This window comes from Pristiophorus japonicus, chromosome 5 (assembly GCF_044704955.1).
Source record: "Pristiophorus japonicus isolate sPriJap1 chromosome 5, sPriJap1.hap1, whole genome shotgun sequence".
NCBI lineage: Eukaryota > Metazoa > Chordata > Chondrichthyes > Pristiophoridae > Pristiophorus > Pristiophorus japonicus.
Window position 1 is genome coordinate 229,590,440 of NC_091981.1, and position 17,824 is coordinate 229,608,263.

At 48.0% G+C, this 17,824-nt stretch overlaps 1 protein-coding gene across 2 annotated transcripts in view; it reads left to right on the forward strand.

The window, feature by feature from the left end:
* LOC139264623 (macrophage mannose receptor 1-like) overlaps positions 1-17,824 on the forward strand; it is a 332,729-nt gene that overhangs the window by 268,381 nt on the left and 46,524 nt on the right. For both annotated transcript variants that reach the window (XM_070881368.1, XM_070881367.1), the window contains exons 28-29: positions 6,602-6,769; positions 6,851-6,886. In XM_070881368.1, the coding sequence (XP_070737469.1) occupies positions 6,602-6,769; positions 6,851-6,886 (204 nt within the window). The remainder of the gene's footprint in view (positions 1-6,601; positions 6,770-6,850; positions 6,887-17,824) is intronic.

The window sequence follows — 17,824 nt, forward strand, 5'->3', positions numbered from 1 at the left end:
TCTGGAGCCTTGGTACAAGGCCGATGAGGGGCCTTTTACCTCCTTATTGGCCATTGCAGGAACCAGCACTTTAACCCTTGTCCCGCTGGTACCCCTAATGCCAAATTTCTCTTACAATAATAATGGGAACTCCAACTTACAGAGTTCCCATTATTATGAATGAGAACATATTTTATCTGATTGGCTGCTCAGAGCCATGTGACTGCAGCTCCAGGCCTGCACACGTCCTGACGTGCACGCGCTGCGACTCGCACATTTTTTAAAAGTTTTTTAACCCGATTGCTCGCGGGATGCAGCCGACCGAGATTTCTGGGCCATTCTCATTCATAATAATGGGAACATGGTAAGTTGGAGTTCGCATTATTATGATTGAGAAACCCCACCAAACACCCAAAACAAAAATAAAAAAATAGAAAACATACCACATATTTAACAATAATTTAAATTAGTTATTTATGTATTATAAAAAAAAATATTTTCTGATTTTTAAAAAAATTATGGTTTAAAATTAACTTACCTTAGCGGGGAGGGTTTTTAACAATAAATTGTGTTTTTTACATTTTATTTTATTAGGTTTTTGTCTTTTTTAAAGCTCTTACACCTGTAAAAGTAGGCTATGTACCTGCTTTTATCAGGCGCAAGAGTTTTCAGGACATCCACTGGGCAAGATATGGATAACTACCACAATCTTACCCATGCAAATGTCCAGGCTGTCGAGATGCATGTGATCTGTCAAGCTCCAGATCGGAACAGCTGGTTTTCAGCGCATGCGTATTGTGCACTGAAAACTGGCTTTTGCGATGCCTTCCCGGGTCCGTACACACTCCGTACAGACCTGGGAAGGCCGGGATTTCTGGGCCATTGTCTTTCGGACTGGAGGAAAGTATACAGTGGTGTTCCCCAGGGGTCAGTACTGAGACCACTGCTTTTCTTGATATATATTAATGATTTGGACTTATGTGTACAGGGCACTATTTCAAAATTTGCAGATGAAACAAAACCTGGAAGTATAGTGAACAGTGAGGAGGAGAGTGATAGACTTCAAGAGGGCATTGACAGGCTGGTGGAATGAGCGGATACATGGCAACTACAGTTTAATGCAGAAAAGTGTGAAGTGATACATTTTGTAGAAAGATCGAGGAGAGGCAATATAAACTAAAGGATACAATTCTAAAGGGGGTGCAGGAACAGAGACACATAAAAACATAAGGAGCAGGAACAAGCTATTCGGCTCCTCGAACCCGCTCCGCCATTCAATGAGATCCTGGTTGATCTTCTACCTCAACTCCACTTTCCTGCACTATCCCCATATCCCTTGATTGTCTTAATATCCAAATATCTATCAATCTCTGTCTTGAATATACTCAACGACTGATCTTCCACAGCCTTCTGGGATAGAGAATTCCAAAGATTCACAACCCTCTGAGAGAAGAAATTTATCCTTATCTCAGTCCTAAATGGCTGATCCCTTATTCTGAGACTATGACCCCTGGATCTAGACTCCCCAGCCAGGGGAAAAGACCTTTGGGTACATGTGCACAAATCGTTGAAGGTAGCAGGACAGGTTGAGAAAGCAGTTAAAAAAGCATATGGAATCATTGGCTATATAAATAGAGGCATAGAGTACAAAAGCATGATGAACATTTATAAAACATTGGTTAGGCCGCAACTGGAGTATTGTGTCTAATTCTGGGCACTGCACTTTGGGAAGGATGTGAAGGCTTTAGAGAGGGTGCAGAAAAGATTGACAAGAATGGTTTCAGGGATGAGGGACTTCAGTTACATGGATAGACTGGAGAGGCTGGGGTTGTTCTCTATAGCGCAGAGAATATTGAGAGAAGAATTGATAGAAAGGTTCAAAATCATCAAGGGTCTAGACAGAGTAGATAGAGACAAACTGTTCCCATTGGCTGAAGGGTCAAGAACCAGAGGACACAGATTTAAGATGATTGGTAGAAGATCCAAAGGTGACATGAGGAAAAACATTTTTACGCAGCGAGTGGTTATGATCTGGAATGCACGGCCTGAAAGTACGGTGGAGGCAGATTCAATCATGCCTTTGAAAAGGGAATTGGATAAGTATCTGAAGGAAAAAAAAAATTGCAGGGCTATGGAGGAAGGGCGGGGGAGTGGGACTAGCTGAAGTACTCTCGCAGAGAGCTGGCACGGGGTTGATGGGCTGAATGGCCTCCTACTGTGCTGTAACCATTCTATGATTCTATGACAGAACAGAAGGAGGCCATTGTGCCCGTGCTGGCTCTTTGAAAGAGCTAACCAATTAGTTCCACTCCCCTGCTCTTTTCCCATAGCCCAATAAATATTTCCTTTTTAAGTGTTTATCCAATTCCCTTTTGAAAGTTATTATTGTTTATACTTCCACCACCGTTACAGGCATATTATAGAAAACATTATTTGTTATTCCGAAAGCAAAATTTGAATGGTTGCACCAAGTGTTCAGTTAAACATTTCTCACTGGTTGCTAGATGCAACTCTTACCCTGTTGAAGGGGACAGATATGCAGGAATGCATATAACACATCACAGAGTGCTGGGTAGGAGCTCAATCAGATTACATTCCTACTCAGAGTATCTGAGACCCTTTCTATTCAAAATGGAGCATTTTACAAGGGAACTATTGGAGGTGTGGGGAGGAAAACACCCAAATTCACATTGTGCTAAATTAAAACCACTGTGGATGGAATATTGGGGACCCACTTAATTATAGTGCCAGCTTGGCTCAGTTGGTATGAATGGAAGTCTTTGGGCTCAATTTTCCCCAAAGCATTTTTTTTGGCATACTTGAAGAGTTACACCTGTTTTTTGGGGGCCCAAGTATGCCAAAAAAAATGTTCTAAGTTTCCCCATTTGATTTCTTCATTTTGGCGCAGCCGAACCTGTCCTTTAGTTTTGGGGGTGGAGCCTTGATCTGCGCCAAAAAGATCCTGTTGCCACGGTAATCAGGGACATAATGCAGGCTGAGGCTGGAAAGTGAAATATACAGCCAGCTCACAGTAACCTGCACAAGCACATTAAAATACATTGCAGCAACTTCACAAACACATTAAAATACATTGCAGCAACTTATCTCCATTAAATTATAAAATTACCCCCCACCCTCCCCTCCTCCCGATGCCGGTCCACTCCTCCGTCCCTATCCCAGGCTGAACGGCTCCCGGTCCACTCCCCCACACCTATCCCAGGCCGAATGGCCTCCCGGTCCCGGTTCCCGCACCTATCCCAGGCCGAATAGCCTCCTCCCTCCCGGTCCCCACACCTAACTATACCTGAAAAGCTTCCTCCCCTCTCTCCCCCTCTCTCTTACCTCTCCTGCTGTTGCTGTCCGAGCATCTGCTGCACTTACCTGCGCCGATTTCCTTACCTGCACCAATTTCCTTAACTCTCCAGAAGGTTTTTCTACAGAGGCCACATACGCTGGCCAAAGAAGAACTGAAGTAATTCTCAGCTGGCCAAACCTGCCTAAATGGCCAGAATTGCTGCGGATGGCAGGTTACGCCCCCTTTAGCTGAAAAAAACGTAACTAAATAAATCGTAACTAACTGAGTTACACTGGTGCAAATTGTTTGGGGAAACTGTGATTTTTTAACTTAGGCCAAAAAAAGCAGCCTGTTCCAAAAAAAACGGCGCAAATCACTGGGAAAAATTGAGCCCCTTATTTATTATTTTCTTTTAATACTTGGATCTCTTATTGCCCTTAATCTGTATCCTTGGATTCAGGGCGCATGCATCAGTTTCCAAATAGTGGGAAAATATTTTAATCTCAGCACATGACGGTGAGAAGCTTGATTTTCTGTGGTTTTTATTGCAATTATTATATTTGGAAAAATATTCACAAAGTTCTGTATTTTCACCATAAATTGTAACAATGTAATACTTTTGGATATATTACTGTTAATTTTGCAAAATGACAATTTTGTGTCATCATTTTTGTTCTCCCCTCCCCAACCCCCAAGGTACAGTCTCTTCATTTGTTTCAGATTTCCAGCATTTAGAATTATTTTTTATTATGTGTGTTTGATCAACGTTAACACTCTAACACGGGTATAATCCCGCAGGTGCTGGCAAACCTTTGATACCTTCTCCAAGTGGCTATTCATCATTTGCAACCTAGGTGGTCAATGTCAACAGACTAGTTGACAATGGAGAGCTTTGCAGCTGAGCCCAATGTTACCCTCACCCAAAGACTGCACCGATGCAGGGGTCACTGGATAGCAATCAAGAGGACAAGCCCTGGCTCATTATATTCCTTACTAGCCCAGGGATACAGAGGGCAATTGCAACAACTCAAACCAGCAATAGCAATGAAATCAGTACGGACCAGTGAGCCCTTACTGGTCTCTGTGGCTCACTGTCATACTCGAGGCTGCATTTACCCACTTAGTCATTGTAGAAAACCAAGCTGCTGACCACCCGAATTCCCTTCCTGGCTCCTCTGTTAGCAGACATTATTAAAGGTCCCCTCTCCTCAGGTACTGACCCACTCCCCTTCAAATCTGCCGACATCACATCTTGTCTCAAAAAACCCACCCTTGACCCCTCTGTCCTTTCAAACTACCCTCCCACCTCTCCAACTTGCCTTTCCTCTCTAAATTCCTTCAACGTATTGTCATCTCCCAAATCCCTGTGCCCATTTCCTGTAACTCCCATGTTTGAACGTCCCGAATTAGGTATCGCCCCTGCCACACCACTGAAATGATACTTATCACAGTCACAAATGACACCCTATGTGACTGTGACCATGGTAAACTATCCCTCCTCATCCTTCTTTCTTACATTACAATAGTGACTACACTCCAAAAGTACTTCATTGGCTGTAAAGTGCTTTGAGATGTTTAGTGGTCATGAAAGGTGCTATATAAATCCAAGTCTTTTTCTTTTTTTTTTCTTCTCGACCTATCTGCGGCCTTTGACATGACTGACCATACCATCCATCTCCAAAGCCTCTTTCTGTCGTCTAGCTGAATGGGACTGCCCTTGCATGGTTCCATTTTTATCTATTCAGTCGTAGCCAGAGAATCACCTGCAATGGTTTTTCTTCCTGCTCTCACACCGTTAACTCTATGTCCTCCAAGGATTTATCCTTGTCCCCCTCCTATTTTGTATTTACATGCTTCCCTTCATAGACATCATCCAAAAACACATCGGGTTTCAGATGTACACTGACAACAACCAGCTCTACCTCACCACCACCTCTCCTGACCACTCCTGCTTGTCTGACATCCATGTCTTTGTTACCTCTGGACTCGATTATTGTAAAGCTCTCTTGAACTTGAACTCATTCAAAGCTCTGCTGCCCATATCGTATCCTGCACAAAGTCCCATTCACCCATCACCCCTGTGCTCACTGACCTTCATTGCCTCCTTGTCTCGCAAGACTAAGGGGGAGAAATTCGGCTGCATAGCGTCTTGTGGGTGGGGGTGGGAGGGGGGGTCGCTAACGGGGCGCTCAGGCAGTAGCGCTATGGTGGGGTGAATCCCACGCTGCATGTCACATTCGCAGGCCCTGTAGCGCTGGCAATAACCGTTAGCACACTGGCACCTTTCGCCATGCAGATCGTGATGGCAACGAGCATGCAACGCTCACTGGGCACCCGATCTGCAAACTTCAGTCGTGCCCCCGCCTTACCGCCTCACACTGACAGCGACAGGGAGCAGAGGCATGAACAAGCCAGCTGCCGGGGCGCTACTTAAAGGGATGCCCCCAGTACTTCCGTTCCAAAGGTCATTAATGTGTGCCAGAGAGCGCAAGATGTATCTACAGCCAGATAAATGCTGCTTAGTCCCTGGAGTGTTGTGGACCGTCAAAGGCTTTGCATTTCATCCTATTGCATATCGCCATTCTGCACTCCCCAAATCATTGGGGGCTGGTGTGCAGACTCCAGTCACCCTCACCTTTAATGGCAGGAAGGCGCCTTCGCCAATGCAGCGATTATTCAACACCTCATTTGCGTCACCGCTTGGAGCCTAACGCCACTCATCTAGGCCATTAGCACCTGATTTAATGTTCCCCCTGCATTCTTTCAGTGCAGAGACTCAATTTCACGAGCGTGCAGATTGATTGGCGCTAATCTTACAACTTTTCTAAAGGAAGCGCCCCAAACGAGGCGATACGGAATTTCGAGCCATAAATGTTTTAATTCTCATCCTTCTTTCAAATCCCTTGATGGTCTTGCCTCCCCCATCTCAGCAACCTCCTCCAGCCCTACAACCATCCGAGATCTTTGCACCCCTCCAATTCTGACCTCTTGCGCATTCCCGATTTTAATCGATCCACCAGTGGCGGCCATTCATTCAGCTGCCTGGGCCCTAGGCTCTAGAAATAGTCTCTCTGCCTCTCTACCTCTTTCTCCTCCTTGAAGACCTCCTATAAACCTACCTCTTTAACCAACCTGTTTTAATATCTCCTGATGTGGCTCGGTGTTAAATTCCATTTGATAACGCTCCTGTGACGTGCCTTGGGATGTTTTATTATGTAAAAGGTGCTATATAAATGCAAGTTGTTGTTGAATTCAAAATGGCACCTTCATGGCATGAAAAAAGTCCAGACATTCTATTCATGTTAACTATTTATTTTCTCATTTCAGGTAATTGGTTATGGATAGACAACAATGTGGTGGACTTTGTGAACTGGAATAAAGGAGAACCTTCAGATCATAAAAATGAAGACTGTGTTGAAATGTACTCAGAGTCAAGCTACTGGAACAATGCTCCATGTACTACTTATAAATCCTATATTTGCAAAATGCCAAAAAGTAAGTTAAGCGGTAGAATGGCCTCCTAAAGAAATTTGTTGCAGAATTTATTGAATAATAACCAACATTTCTTCTTTACAGTTATTGAACTAACTGAGGCACCTTCACAACTGGAAGGTAAGAGCTATTTACACCAAAGGAAATGTTATTGTTGTGCCTGCTTTATAAGTTTCTATTTACCCAGAGATGCTACTTGCCAGTCCATAGTTTTCTCCTCCTGGGAAAGTAGGATGCTTCAGGTTGTAGACGTCTTTATGACTATTATGAATGATTTGACCAACATAACTAACACAGAACAATATCGTGCAGTAAGTAGAGAATGCCACTTCTCTGCTCTGCCAATATGTCAAATTCTGGAGCTGTATCTAGTCCTCCATAAATCCCCTTGGGGGACACTGTGGGGCCAAATATTGCTAATTCTCAGTGCCACAGAACAGGATCATTGCGGTGTGCCTCACTGCTTAGATCCCAATTTGGATGCTTTGAGCACAAAAGTGCTAAGCGAAGACTGGCATCTCTCAACATGTGGAATGGAATATCAGAGAGAAAATCACATGGTTGGCACCTGGCATCCCCTAGCAGCTGGTGGAGGCCTGGGAATAGACCTGTGTCCACATTCTCAGCTACAAAGGTGTCATGCCAGGTGGATAAAGAAAGGGCAAAATCAGAGAATAAAAGGGGGCACAAATTGCCTCATAATAATTCAAAAGCAGAAATTAACAAAGCCAATGTCATCAATAGTGATGAATGAGTATTTACATTATGTAGAATATACAGCACAAAAACAAGCCATTTGGCCCATCCAGTCTATGCAAGAGTTTATGCTCCATTCGAGCTGTCTTTCCTCATCTAACTCTATCAGCATATCTCTCTATTCCCATCTCGCTCCTATGCTTATCTAACCCTGCCTTAAATGCATCTATACTGTTTGCTTCATTCAATCCCTGTGGTAGCGAGTTCCACATTCTTACCACTCTGGGTAAAAAAGTTCCTTCTGAATTCCCTATTTAATTTCTTGGTGATTATCTTATATTGATGGCCTCTAGTTATGCTCTTCCCCACAAGTGGAAACATTCTCTGTCAAAACCTTTCAGAATTTTAAAGACCTCTATTGGGTCACCTCTCATGAGAAAAGAGACCCAGCTTGTTCATCCTTTCCTGATATGTATACCCTCACATTTCTGGTATCATCCTTAGAAATCTTCTCTGCACTTTCTCTAGTGCCTCTATATCCTTTTTATAATATGGCAACCAGAATTGTATGCAGTACTCCAAGTGTGATCGAACCAAGGTTCAATACAGGTTTAGCATAACTTCCCTACTTTTCAATTCTATCCCTCTAGAAATAAACTCTAGTGCTTGGTTTGCTTGTTATTGGCCGCCTTCACCTGTGTTGCTACTTTCAGTGATTTGTGTATTTGTACTCCGATCCTTTTTGTTCCTCTACCCCACCCAGACTCACACCCTTCAAGTAATAAGTGACCTATTTATTCTTCCTACCAAAATGTAACACCTCACATTTATCTGTGTTGAAATTCATTTGTCAATTATATGCCCATTCTGCAAGTTTATTAATGTCTTCCTGTAATTTGTTGTCGTCCTCCTCACTATTGAATATCACCCCCCCCCTCCCAAATTTGGTGTCATCCACAAATTTAGAAAGTGTTTTTGATTTCAAAGTCTAAATCGTTAATATAAGTTGTGAACAACAGTGGTCCCAGCACTGATCCTTGTGGAACACCACTACCCACCTTCTGCCACTCTGAATAGCTACCCTTTAAACCTACCCTTTGCTTTCTTTCTGTCTTGAAGCCAGCTAGCTATCCAGTCTGCTACTTATCCCCGACCCTACATTCCCTGAGCTTGTTCATTGGTCTTTTATGTGGTAATTTATAAAAGCCTTTTGAAAATCTTGATAAATGATATTTACTACATTACCTGTTACCCCTTCAAAAAATTAAATGAAGTTGGTCAAGCAAAACTTTCCATTTTGAATTCCATGCTGACTATTCGTTATTATATTTTTTATTTCTAGATGTTTTTCTATTTTCTCCTTTAGTAGGGATTCCATTATTATTCTTACCACCGATGTTCAGCTGACTGGTCTATAGTTCCCTGAACATGTTCTATCTCCCTTCTTAAATATAGATATTGCGTTAGCTATCCGTCAGTCCTCTGGCACTACACCTTGTTCTAACGAGTTATTAAATATGTGTAGTAATGCCTCTGCTATCTCCTCCATAGATTATTTTAAAATGTAGTCCATCTGGGCAAGCGGTTTCATCCTATTTGAGTTTGATTAGTTTATTTAATATATCTCCTCTTTTTATTTTAAATGCAGTTATCTTATTAATAATCTCATCTTCCAATGTCATGTTCTACCTCCCTGGTAATACTGAATCAAAGTAATTATTTAATATCTCTTTATCGCTGTCTGTGACATTATTCTATCCACCCCTTAGTGGTCCTACTTCTATCCCAAACTTCCGTTTTTTAATCAAGTATCTGTAAAATATTTAACTATTTTAGTTTTAAGTACCTTGATAATTCAATTTAATAGTTCCTATTTGTCTTTTTAATTGATTTTTGACTTCTCTCCTAATCTCTTCATATTCTCCCTTATCATGCTCTCCCCTGCTATCCATATACTTAATATACATCTCTTTCCTTACCCTCAATATTTCACTTATGGCTTTATTCATCCATGGAGTATCATTAATGTTTAGCTTGTTCTTGTTTTTTAGTGGAACATTTTATTCTCGGACTCTGTTGAATACCATTTTACATGCTTCCCATTGCTGTGTTATATCATTGTTTGCCAATATTCTCCATTTTATTTTCCCAAGTTCTATTCTCAGCCTCTCAAAATCAGCTTTTCTCCAATCTATTATCCTGGCTTTCGTCATACTTATGTTCTTCTCAATTATTATCTTAAGGAATTTTATATTATGGTCACTAATGCCGAGATGTTCCCCTACTTTTACTTCTCTTATCTGCTCTGGTTCATTCCCCATTACTAGTTCTTCTTCTTACGCAGTCCCTCGGAGTCGAAGATGACTTGCTACCACACTAAAATGAGTTCTCAGGTGTTCGATCTGTCGCTGTTGGGGCTGTCCATGAGGGACCTGACGTTCCAGGTCCCGAACTTAATTTTAAAGGGTGGAAGATGCCTGTGCATGAATTCTTTTAACGTGGGTGGTCGTTGCTACCACATGGGCTTGACAGAGCAAGTTCTTGGTCCACTGACAAGGGGATCCAAGATGGTTGGAGACCAGGCTCTGCTGCATGAGCCTAGCACACACACACACACACATATTCCTACTGTCACCCTCCCTCCTTCCCACAGGTCCTCTCTCCCTGGGTTTCAAAGAATGCAGTGTAGGCCTTCCAACCTCTCTGCTGGCCTGCGCTGCACCACCCCTCGGCCCCGACCTCGCTGCTGGTCTACACTGCACTACTCCTGGGCCCCGACCTCGCTGCTGGTCTACACTGCACTACTCCTGGGCCCCGACCTCGCCCCTTCGCTCCTCCCGACCTCGCCCCTTCGCTCCTCCCGACCTCGCTCCTCCCGACCTCGCTCCTCCCGACCTCGCCCCTTCGCTCCTCCCGACCTCGCTCCTCCCGACCTCGCTCCTCCCGACCTCGCCCCTTCGCTCCTCCCGACCTCGCTCCTCCCGACCTCGCTCCTCCCGACCTCCCCCCTTCGCTCCTCCCGACCTCCCCCCTTCGCTCCTCCCGACCTCCCCCCTTCGCTCCTCCCGACCTCCCCCCTTCGCTCCTCCCGACCTCGTCCCTTCGCTCCTCCCCCCTTCGCTCCTCCCGACCTCGCTCCTCCCGACCTCGCCCCTTCGCTCCTCCCCCCTTCGCTCCTCCCGACCTCGCCCCTTCGCTCCTCCCGACCTCGCTCCTCCCGACCTCGCTCCTCCCGACCTCGCTCCTCCCGACCTCCCCCCTTCGCTCCTCCCGACCTCGCTCCTCCCGACCTCGCTCCTCCCGACCTCGCTCCTCCCGACCTCGCTCCTCCCGACCTCCCCCCTTCGCTCCTCCCGACCTCGCTCCTCCCGACCTCGCTCCTCCCGACCTCCCCGCTTCGCTCCTCCCGACCTCGCCCCTTCGCTCCTCCCGACCTCGCTCCTCCCGACCTCCCCCCTTCGCTCCTCCCGACCTCCCCCCTTCGCTCCTCTCCACCTCGCTCCTCTCCACCTCGCTCCTCCCCACCTCGCTCCTCCCCACCTCGCTCCTCTCCACCTCGCTCCTCTCCACCTCGCTCCTCCCGACCTCGCTCCTCCCCCCTTCGCTCCTCCCACCTCGCTCCTCTCCACCTCGCTCCTCCCACCTCGCTCCTCTCCACCTCGCTCCTCCCGACCTCGCTCCTCCCCACCTCGCTCCTCTCCACCTCGCTCCTCTCCACCTCGCTCCTCCCACCTCGCTCCTCTCCACCTCGCTCCTCTCCACCTCGCTCCTCCCACCTCGCTCCTCTCCACCTCGCTCCTCCCCACCTCGCTCCTCTCCACCTCGCTCCTCCCGACCTCGCTCCTCCCCCCTTCGCTCCTCCCGACCTCCCCCTTTCGCTCCTCTCCACCTCGCTCCTCCCACCTCGCTCCTCTCCACCTCGCTCCTCCCCACCTCGCTCCTCTCCACCTCGCTCCTCTCCACCTCGCTCCTCCCCACCTCGCTCCTCTCCACCTCGCTCCTCTCCACCTCGCTCCTCCCACCTCGCTCCTCTCCACCTCGCTCCTCCCCACCTCGCTCCTCTCCACCTCGCTCCTCTCCACCTCGCTCCTCTCCACCTCGCTCCTCCCGACCTCCCCCCTTCGCTCCTCCCCCCTTCGCTCCTCCCCACCTCGCTCCTCCCCACCTCGCTCCTCTCCACCTCGCTCCTCTCCACCTCGCTCCTCCCACCTCGCTTCTCCCCACCTCGCTCCTCCCCACCTCGCTCTTCCCGACCTCGCTCCTTCGCTTCTCCCGACCTCGCTCCTCTCGACCTTGCTCCTCTCAACCTCGCTCCTGCCCACCTCGCTCCTCCCCACCTCGCTCCTCTCGACCTCATCCCTTCGCTCCTCTCGACCTCGCTCCTCCCCACCTCGCTCCTCTCGACCTCGCTCCTCCCGACCTCGCTCCTCCCGACCTCGCTCCTCTCGACCTCATCCCTTCGCTCCTCCCGACCTCGCTCCTCCCGACCTCGCTCCTCTCGACCTCATCCCTTCGCTCCTCCCGACCTCGCTCCTCCCGACCTCGCTCCTCTCGACCTCATCCCTTCGCTCCTCCCCACCTCGTTCCTCCCCACCTCGCTCATTATTAGATCCAATAGTGAATCCTTCCTTGTTGGGCTTTTTACATATTTAGTTCGAAAGCAGTCCTGCATACAATATAGGAACTCTATTGCCTTATCCCCTTAGCTACCTCTTCTGTCCAATTAATATCAGGGTAATTGAAATCCCCCATGATTATTATTCTATGTTTTTTACTTATTTTCCTAATTTTTTTGCGTATTTCTCCCTCCTCCTCCGTTCCACTATTAGGTGGTCTGTAGACTAGCCCGATTAGTGTCCTTGATCTTTTATTATCTTTTATCTCTATTCACATGGATTTTATTTCTGTCTTGAGTGTGAATGATGAACAAGCATTAAACCATTACAATTTGGTGGAGCAATAATCTGCTGATTTTTACAACTTGGCTGTTTCGGCCTCTAAGCGCCGTTAGCTCCTTATTACCAACATAACAAGATGGCAACTGTTAGTTGCATTGTCCTGCCTTTCATTGCTTGCAATAGGGTCAGTTTATGATTTAATTGGGAATAATAGCTATGAATTCTTCTCAGACTTTTGGACCTTATATGGAAGATATGGTCCTGGACACCCGATTTTAAAAAGGATATTCGACCTAGTTCATGACCCGCGAGACTGGCACTGACACCGCTCGCACCAGCCACGCGGGGCATGAGGCAATATCGCTGCGGGGTGGAAAGTTGGCGGCGCACACTGATGACTTCATCGTCAGTCGCACAGCAGCCCTGGGCACTAACCACAGGCCACGCGCTAAATATTTCAGGATACTTGACTTTTAGAAAACATAGGCAAAAATGGAAAAGGAGATGGGATAGCCCTGATAATAAAGAATGATATAAAGGCTGTAGAGAGAAACGACCTGAGCCCAGAAAATCAGGGTGTGGAATCATTATGGGTGGAGCTAAGAAAAGACAAAGGGCAGAAAACAATGCCAGGAATGGTTTATAGGCCCCCTAACAGTATTCAAAGTGTTGGGCAGAGTATAAATCAAGAAATTAGAGGAGCATGTAGCAATAATTGTGGGAAAATATAATCTTCATATAGACTGGGCAAACCACATTGGCAAAAGTAGCTTGGAGAAGGAGTACGTGGAATGTTTTCAAGAACAATATGCCGAGATACTAACTAGGGAATAGACTATTGTCGATCTAGTATTGTGTAATTAGTAATCTTATAGTAAAGGATTCTCTAGAGAAGAGGGATCATAAATGATAGAATTTCATGTTAAGTTTGAGAGTGATGTGGTTAAGTCCGAAACTAGTGTTTTAAATTTAAACAAAGTCCATTACGGAATTATATGGGGCCAGTTGGCTGAGATAGTTTGGGAAATTAGATAAGAAATGACGGTAGATAAGCAATGACAAACCCTTAAAGTAATAATTTATAATTCTCAACAAACATACATTCCCTTGAGGAATAAAAACTTCACTGGTACAGCCATAACTAACTACAACAACAACGTACTTATTATAGCAACTTTAATGTAGTAAAACGTCCCAAGGTGCTTCACAGCTGTGTTATAAGACAAAACAAATAAATTTGACACCAAGCCACTAAGAAGAAATTACGGCAGATGACCAAAAGCTTGGTCAAAGAGATAGGTTTTAAGGAGCATCTTAAAGGAGGAAAGAGGTAGAGAGGTGGAGAGGTTTAGAAACATAGAAACATAGAAAATAGGTGCAGGAGTAGGCCATTAGGCCCTTCGAGCCTGCACCGCCATTCAACAAGATCATGGCTGATCACCCATCCCAGCACCTTCCCCACACACCCCCTCCACACCCCCCCCGACCCCCCCCCAACCGCAAGGACCACATCCAACTCCCTCCCGAACACATCCAATGAACTGGCATCAACAACTCTCCGCGACAGGGAACCCCACAGGCCAACAACTCCACGAGTGAAGAAGTCTCTCCCAATCCCAGCCCCATACAGCCCACCCCCCATCCCAAGAGGGTGCCCCCAACCCCGGCTCCAGACCCACCCAACACCGGGATCACTCCCCCCCGCACCCAACCCGCCCCGTCCCGTCAGAATCCTTCCCAAATGTCGAACACCTCCGGATGTCGAGCCCCCAGCCCCGGCCACCCCGGAGCCACGCCCCTGCGATGCCAACCACACCACATCCACCAACCGCCACCTGCGCAGTCAACCCGTCCACCCCACTCTGATCACTCCCCGCACCGAGGCACAGAGCCCCCAGGCCCGCTCCTCCAACACACTTCGCCCCCCCCCCAGACCTCCGCTGCAATGTGGCCCCTCCTGTCCCCCACCCTGGGTTTCTCCGCCCCCCCACCTCCACCACTCTCCCCTCCATCCTCCACCCCCGTCTCCCCTCAACTTCCCTCTGCCTCCCACAGGCTCCCATCTTGGGGGCGGTAACCTTCTGGGGCAGGGAATTTTAGCCCCCAGCGTGGAAGTCCTGCTCCCGCCGCAGAATTTGCCTTACAACCCCTCAACGGAAGCGGAGTGCAATTTCCCACACTCCACTTCCTTTGGGGGCAATTACCGGGGCAAGACTGGATGCTCCTGTGATAGTTGGAACTGATGCTCTCCACTCTCCCATCCTGTGACAGTTGGAACTGGTGCTCTCCACTCTCTGTCCTGTGACAGTTGGAACTGGTGCTCTCCACTCTCTCTCCTGCGACAGTTTGAACTGACGCTCTCCACTCTCTCTCCTGCGACAGTTGGAACTGGTGCTCTCGACTCTCCCGTCTTGTGACAGTTGGAACTGATGCTCTCCACTCTCCCGTCCTGTGACAGTTGGAACTGATGCTCTCCACTCTCTGTCCTGTGACAGTTGGAACTGGTGCTCTCCACTCTCCCGTCCTGTGACAGTTTGAACTGATGCTCTCCACTCTCTGTCCTGTGACAGTTTGAACTGGTGCTCTCCACTCTCCCATCCTGTGACAGTTGGAACTGGTGCTCTCCACTCTCTGTCCTGTGACAGTTTGAACTGATGCTCTCCACTCTCCTCTCCTGTGACAGTTGGAAATGGTGCTCCCCACTCTCCCATCCTGTGACAATTGGAACTGGTGCTCTCCACTCTCCCATCCTGTGACAGTTTGAACTGATGCTCTCCACTCTCTGTCCTGTGACAGTTGGAACTGGTGCTCTTCACTCTCTGTCCTGTGACAGTTGGAACTAGTGCTCTCCACTCTGTCCTGTGACAGTTTGAACTGATGCTCTTCACTCTCCTCTCCTGTGACAGTTTGAACTGATGCTCTCCACTCTCTGTCCTGTGACAGTTTGAACTGGTGCTCTCCACTCTCTGTCCTGTGACAGTTTGAACTGATGCTCTCCACTCTCCGCTCCTGTGACAGTTTGAACTGATGCTCTCCACTCTCCCGTCCTGTGACAGTTGGAACTGATGCTCTCCACGCTCTCTCCTGTGACAGTTTGTACTGATGCTCTCCACTCTCCCGTCCTGTGACAGTTTGAACTGATGCTCTCCACTCTCCTGTCCTGTGACAGTTGGAACTGGTGCTCTCCACTCTCCTGTCCTGTGACAGTTGGAACTGGTGCTCTCCACTCTCTCTCCTGTGACAGTTTGAACTGATGCTCTCCACTCTCCTCTCCTGTGACAGTTTGAACTGATGCTCTCCACTCTCTCTCCTGTGACAGTTTGAACTGATGCTCTCCACTCTCCTCTCCTGTGACAGTTTGAACTGGTGCTCACCACTCTCCCGTCCTGTGACAGTTTGAACTGATGCTCTCCACTCTCCCGTCCTGTGACAGTGGGAACTGGTGCTCTCCACTCTCCTCTCCTGTGACAGTTTGAACTGATGCTCTCCACTCTCTGTCCTGTGACAGTTGGAACTGATGCTCTCCACTCTCTGTTCGGTGACAGTTTGAACTGATGCTCTCCACTCTCCCGTTCTGTGACAGTTTGAACTGATGCTCTCCACTCTCCTCTCCTGTGACAGTTTGAACTGGTGCTCTCCACTCTCCCGTCCTGTGACAGTTTGAACTGATGCTCTCCACTCTCCCGTCCTGTGACAGTTGGAACTGTGCTCTCCACTCTCCTCTCCTGTGACAGTTTGAACTGATGCTCTCCACTCTCTCTCCTGTGACAGTTTGAACTGATGCTCTCCACTCTCCCGTCCTGTGACAGTTTGAACTGATGCTCTCCACTCTCCTGTCCTGTGACAGTTGGAACTGGTGCTCTCCACTCTCTGTCCTGTGACAGTTGGAACTGGTGCTCTCCACTCTCTCTCCTGTGACAGTTGGAACTGGTGCTCTCCACTCTCTCTCCTGCGACAGTTTGAACTGACGCTCTCCACTCTCTCTCCTGCGACAGTTGGAACTGGTGCTCTCCACTCTCCCGTCTTGTGACAGTTGGAACTGATGCTCTCCACTCTCCCGTCCTGTGACAGTTGGAACTGATGCTCTCCACTCTCCCGTCTTGTGACAGTTTGAACTGGTGCTCTCCACTCTCTGTCCTGTGACAGTTGGAACTAGTGCTCTCCACTCTCCCATCCTGTGACAGTTGGAACTGGTGCTCTCCACTCTCCCATCCTGTGACAGTTGGAACTGGTGCTCTCCACTCTCCCATCCTGTGACAGTTGGAACTGGTGCTCTCCACTCTCCCATCCTGTGACAATTGGAACTGGTGCTCTCCACTCTCCCATCCTGTGACAGTTTGAACTGATGCTCTCCACTCTCTGTCCTGTGACAGTTGGAACTGGTGCCCTTCACTCTCTGTCCTGTGACAGTTGGAACTGGTGCTCTCCACTCTCCCATCCTGTGACAGTTGGAACTGGTGCTCTCCACTCTCTGTCCTGTGACAGTTGGAACTGGTGCTCTCCACTCTCCCATCCTGTGACAGTTGGAACTGGTGCTCTCCACTCTCTCTCCTGTGACAGTTGGAACTGTTACTCTCCACTCTCTCTCCTGTGACAGTTGGAACTGGTGCTCTCCACTCTCTCTCCTGTGACAGTTTGAACTGACGCTCTTCACTCTCTCTCCTGCGACAGTTGGAACTGGTGCTCTCCACTCTCCCGTCTTGTGACAGTTGGAACTGATGCTCTCCACTCTCCCGTCCTGTGACAGTTCGAACTGATGCTCTCCACTCTCTGTCCTGTGACAGTTGGAACTGGTGCTCTCCACTCTCCCGTCCTGTGACAGTTTGAACTGATGCTCTCCACTCTCTGTCCTGTGACAGTTTGAACTGGTGCTCTCCACTCTCCCATCCTGTGACAGTTGGAACTGGTGCTCTCCACTCTCTGTCCTGTGACAGTTTGAACTGATGCTCTCCACTCTCCTCTCCTGTGACAGTTGGAACTGGTGCTCTCCACTCTCCCATCCTGTGACAATTGGAACTGGTGCTCTCCACTCTCCCATCCTGTGACAGTTTGAACTGGTGCTCTTCACTCTCTGTCTTGTGACAGTTGGAACTGGTGCTCTCTACTCTCTGTCCTGTGACAGTTTGAACTGATGCTCTTCACTCTCCTCTCCTGTGACAGTTTGAACTGATGCTCTCCACTCTCTGTCCTGTGACAGTTGGAACTGGTGCTCTCCACTCTCTGTCCTGTGACAGTTTGAACTGATGCTCTCCACTCTCCTCTCCTGTGACAGTTGGAACTGATGCTCTCCACTCTTTGTTCGGTGACAGTTTGAACTGATGCTCTTCACTCTCCTCTCCTGTGACAGTTTGAACTGATGCTCTCCACTCTCTGTCCTGTGACAGTTGGAACTGGTGCTCTCCACTCTCTGTCCTGTGACAGTTTGAACTGATGCTCACCACTCTCCTCTCCTGTGACAGTTGGA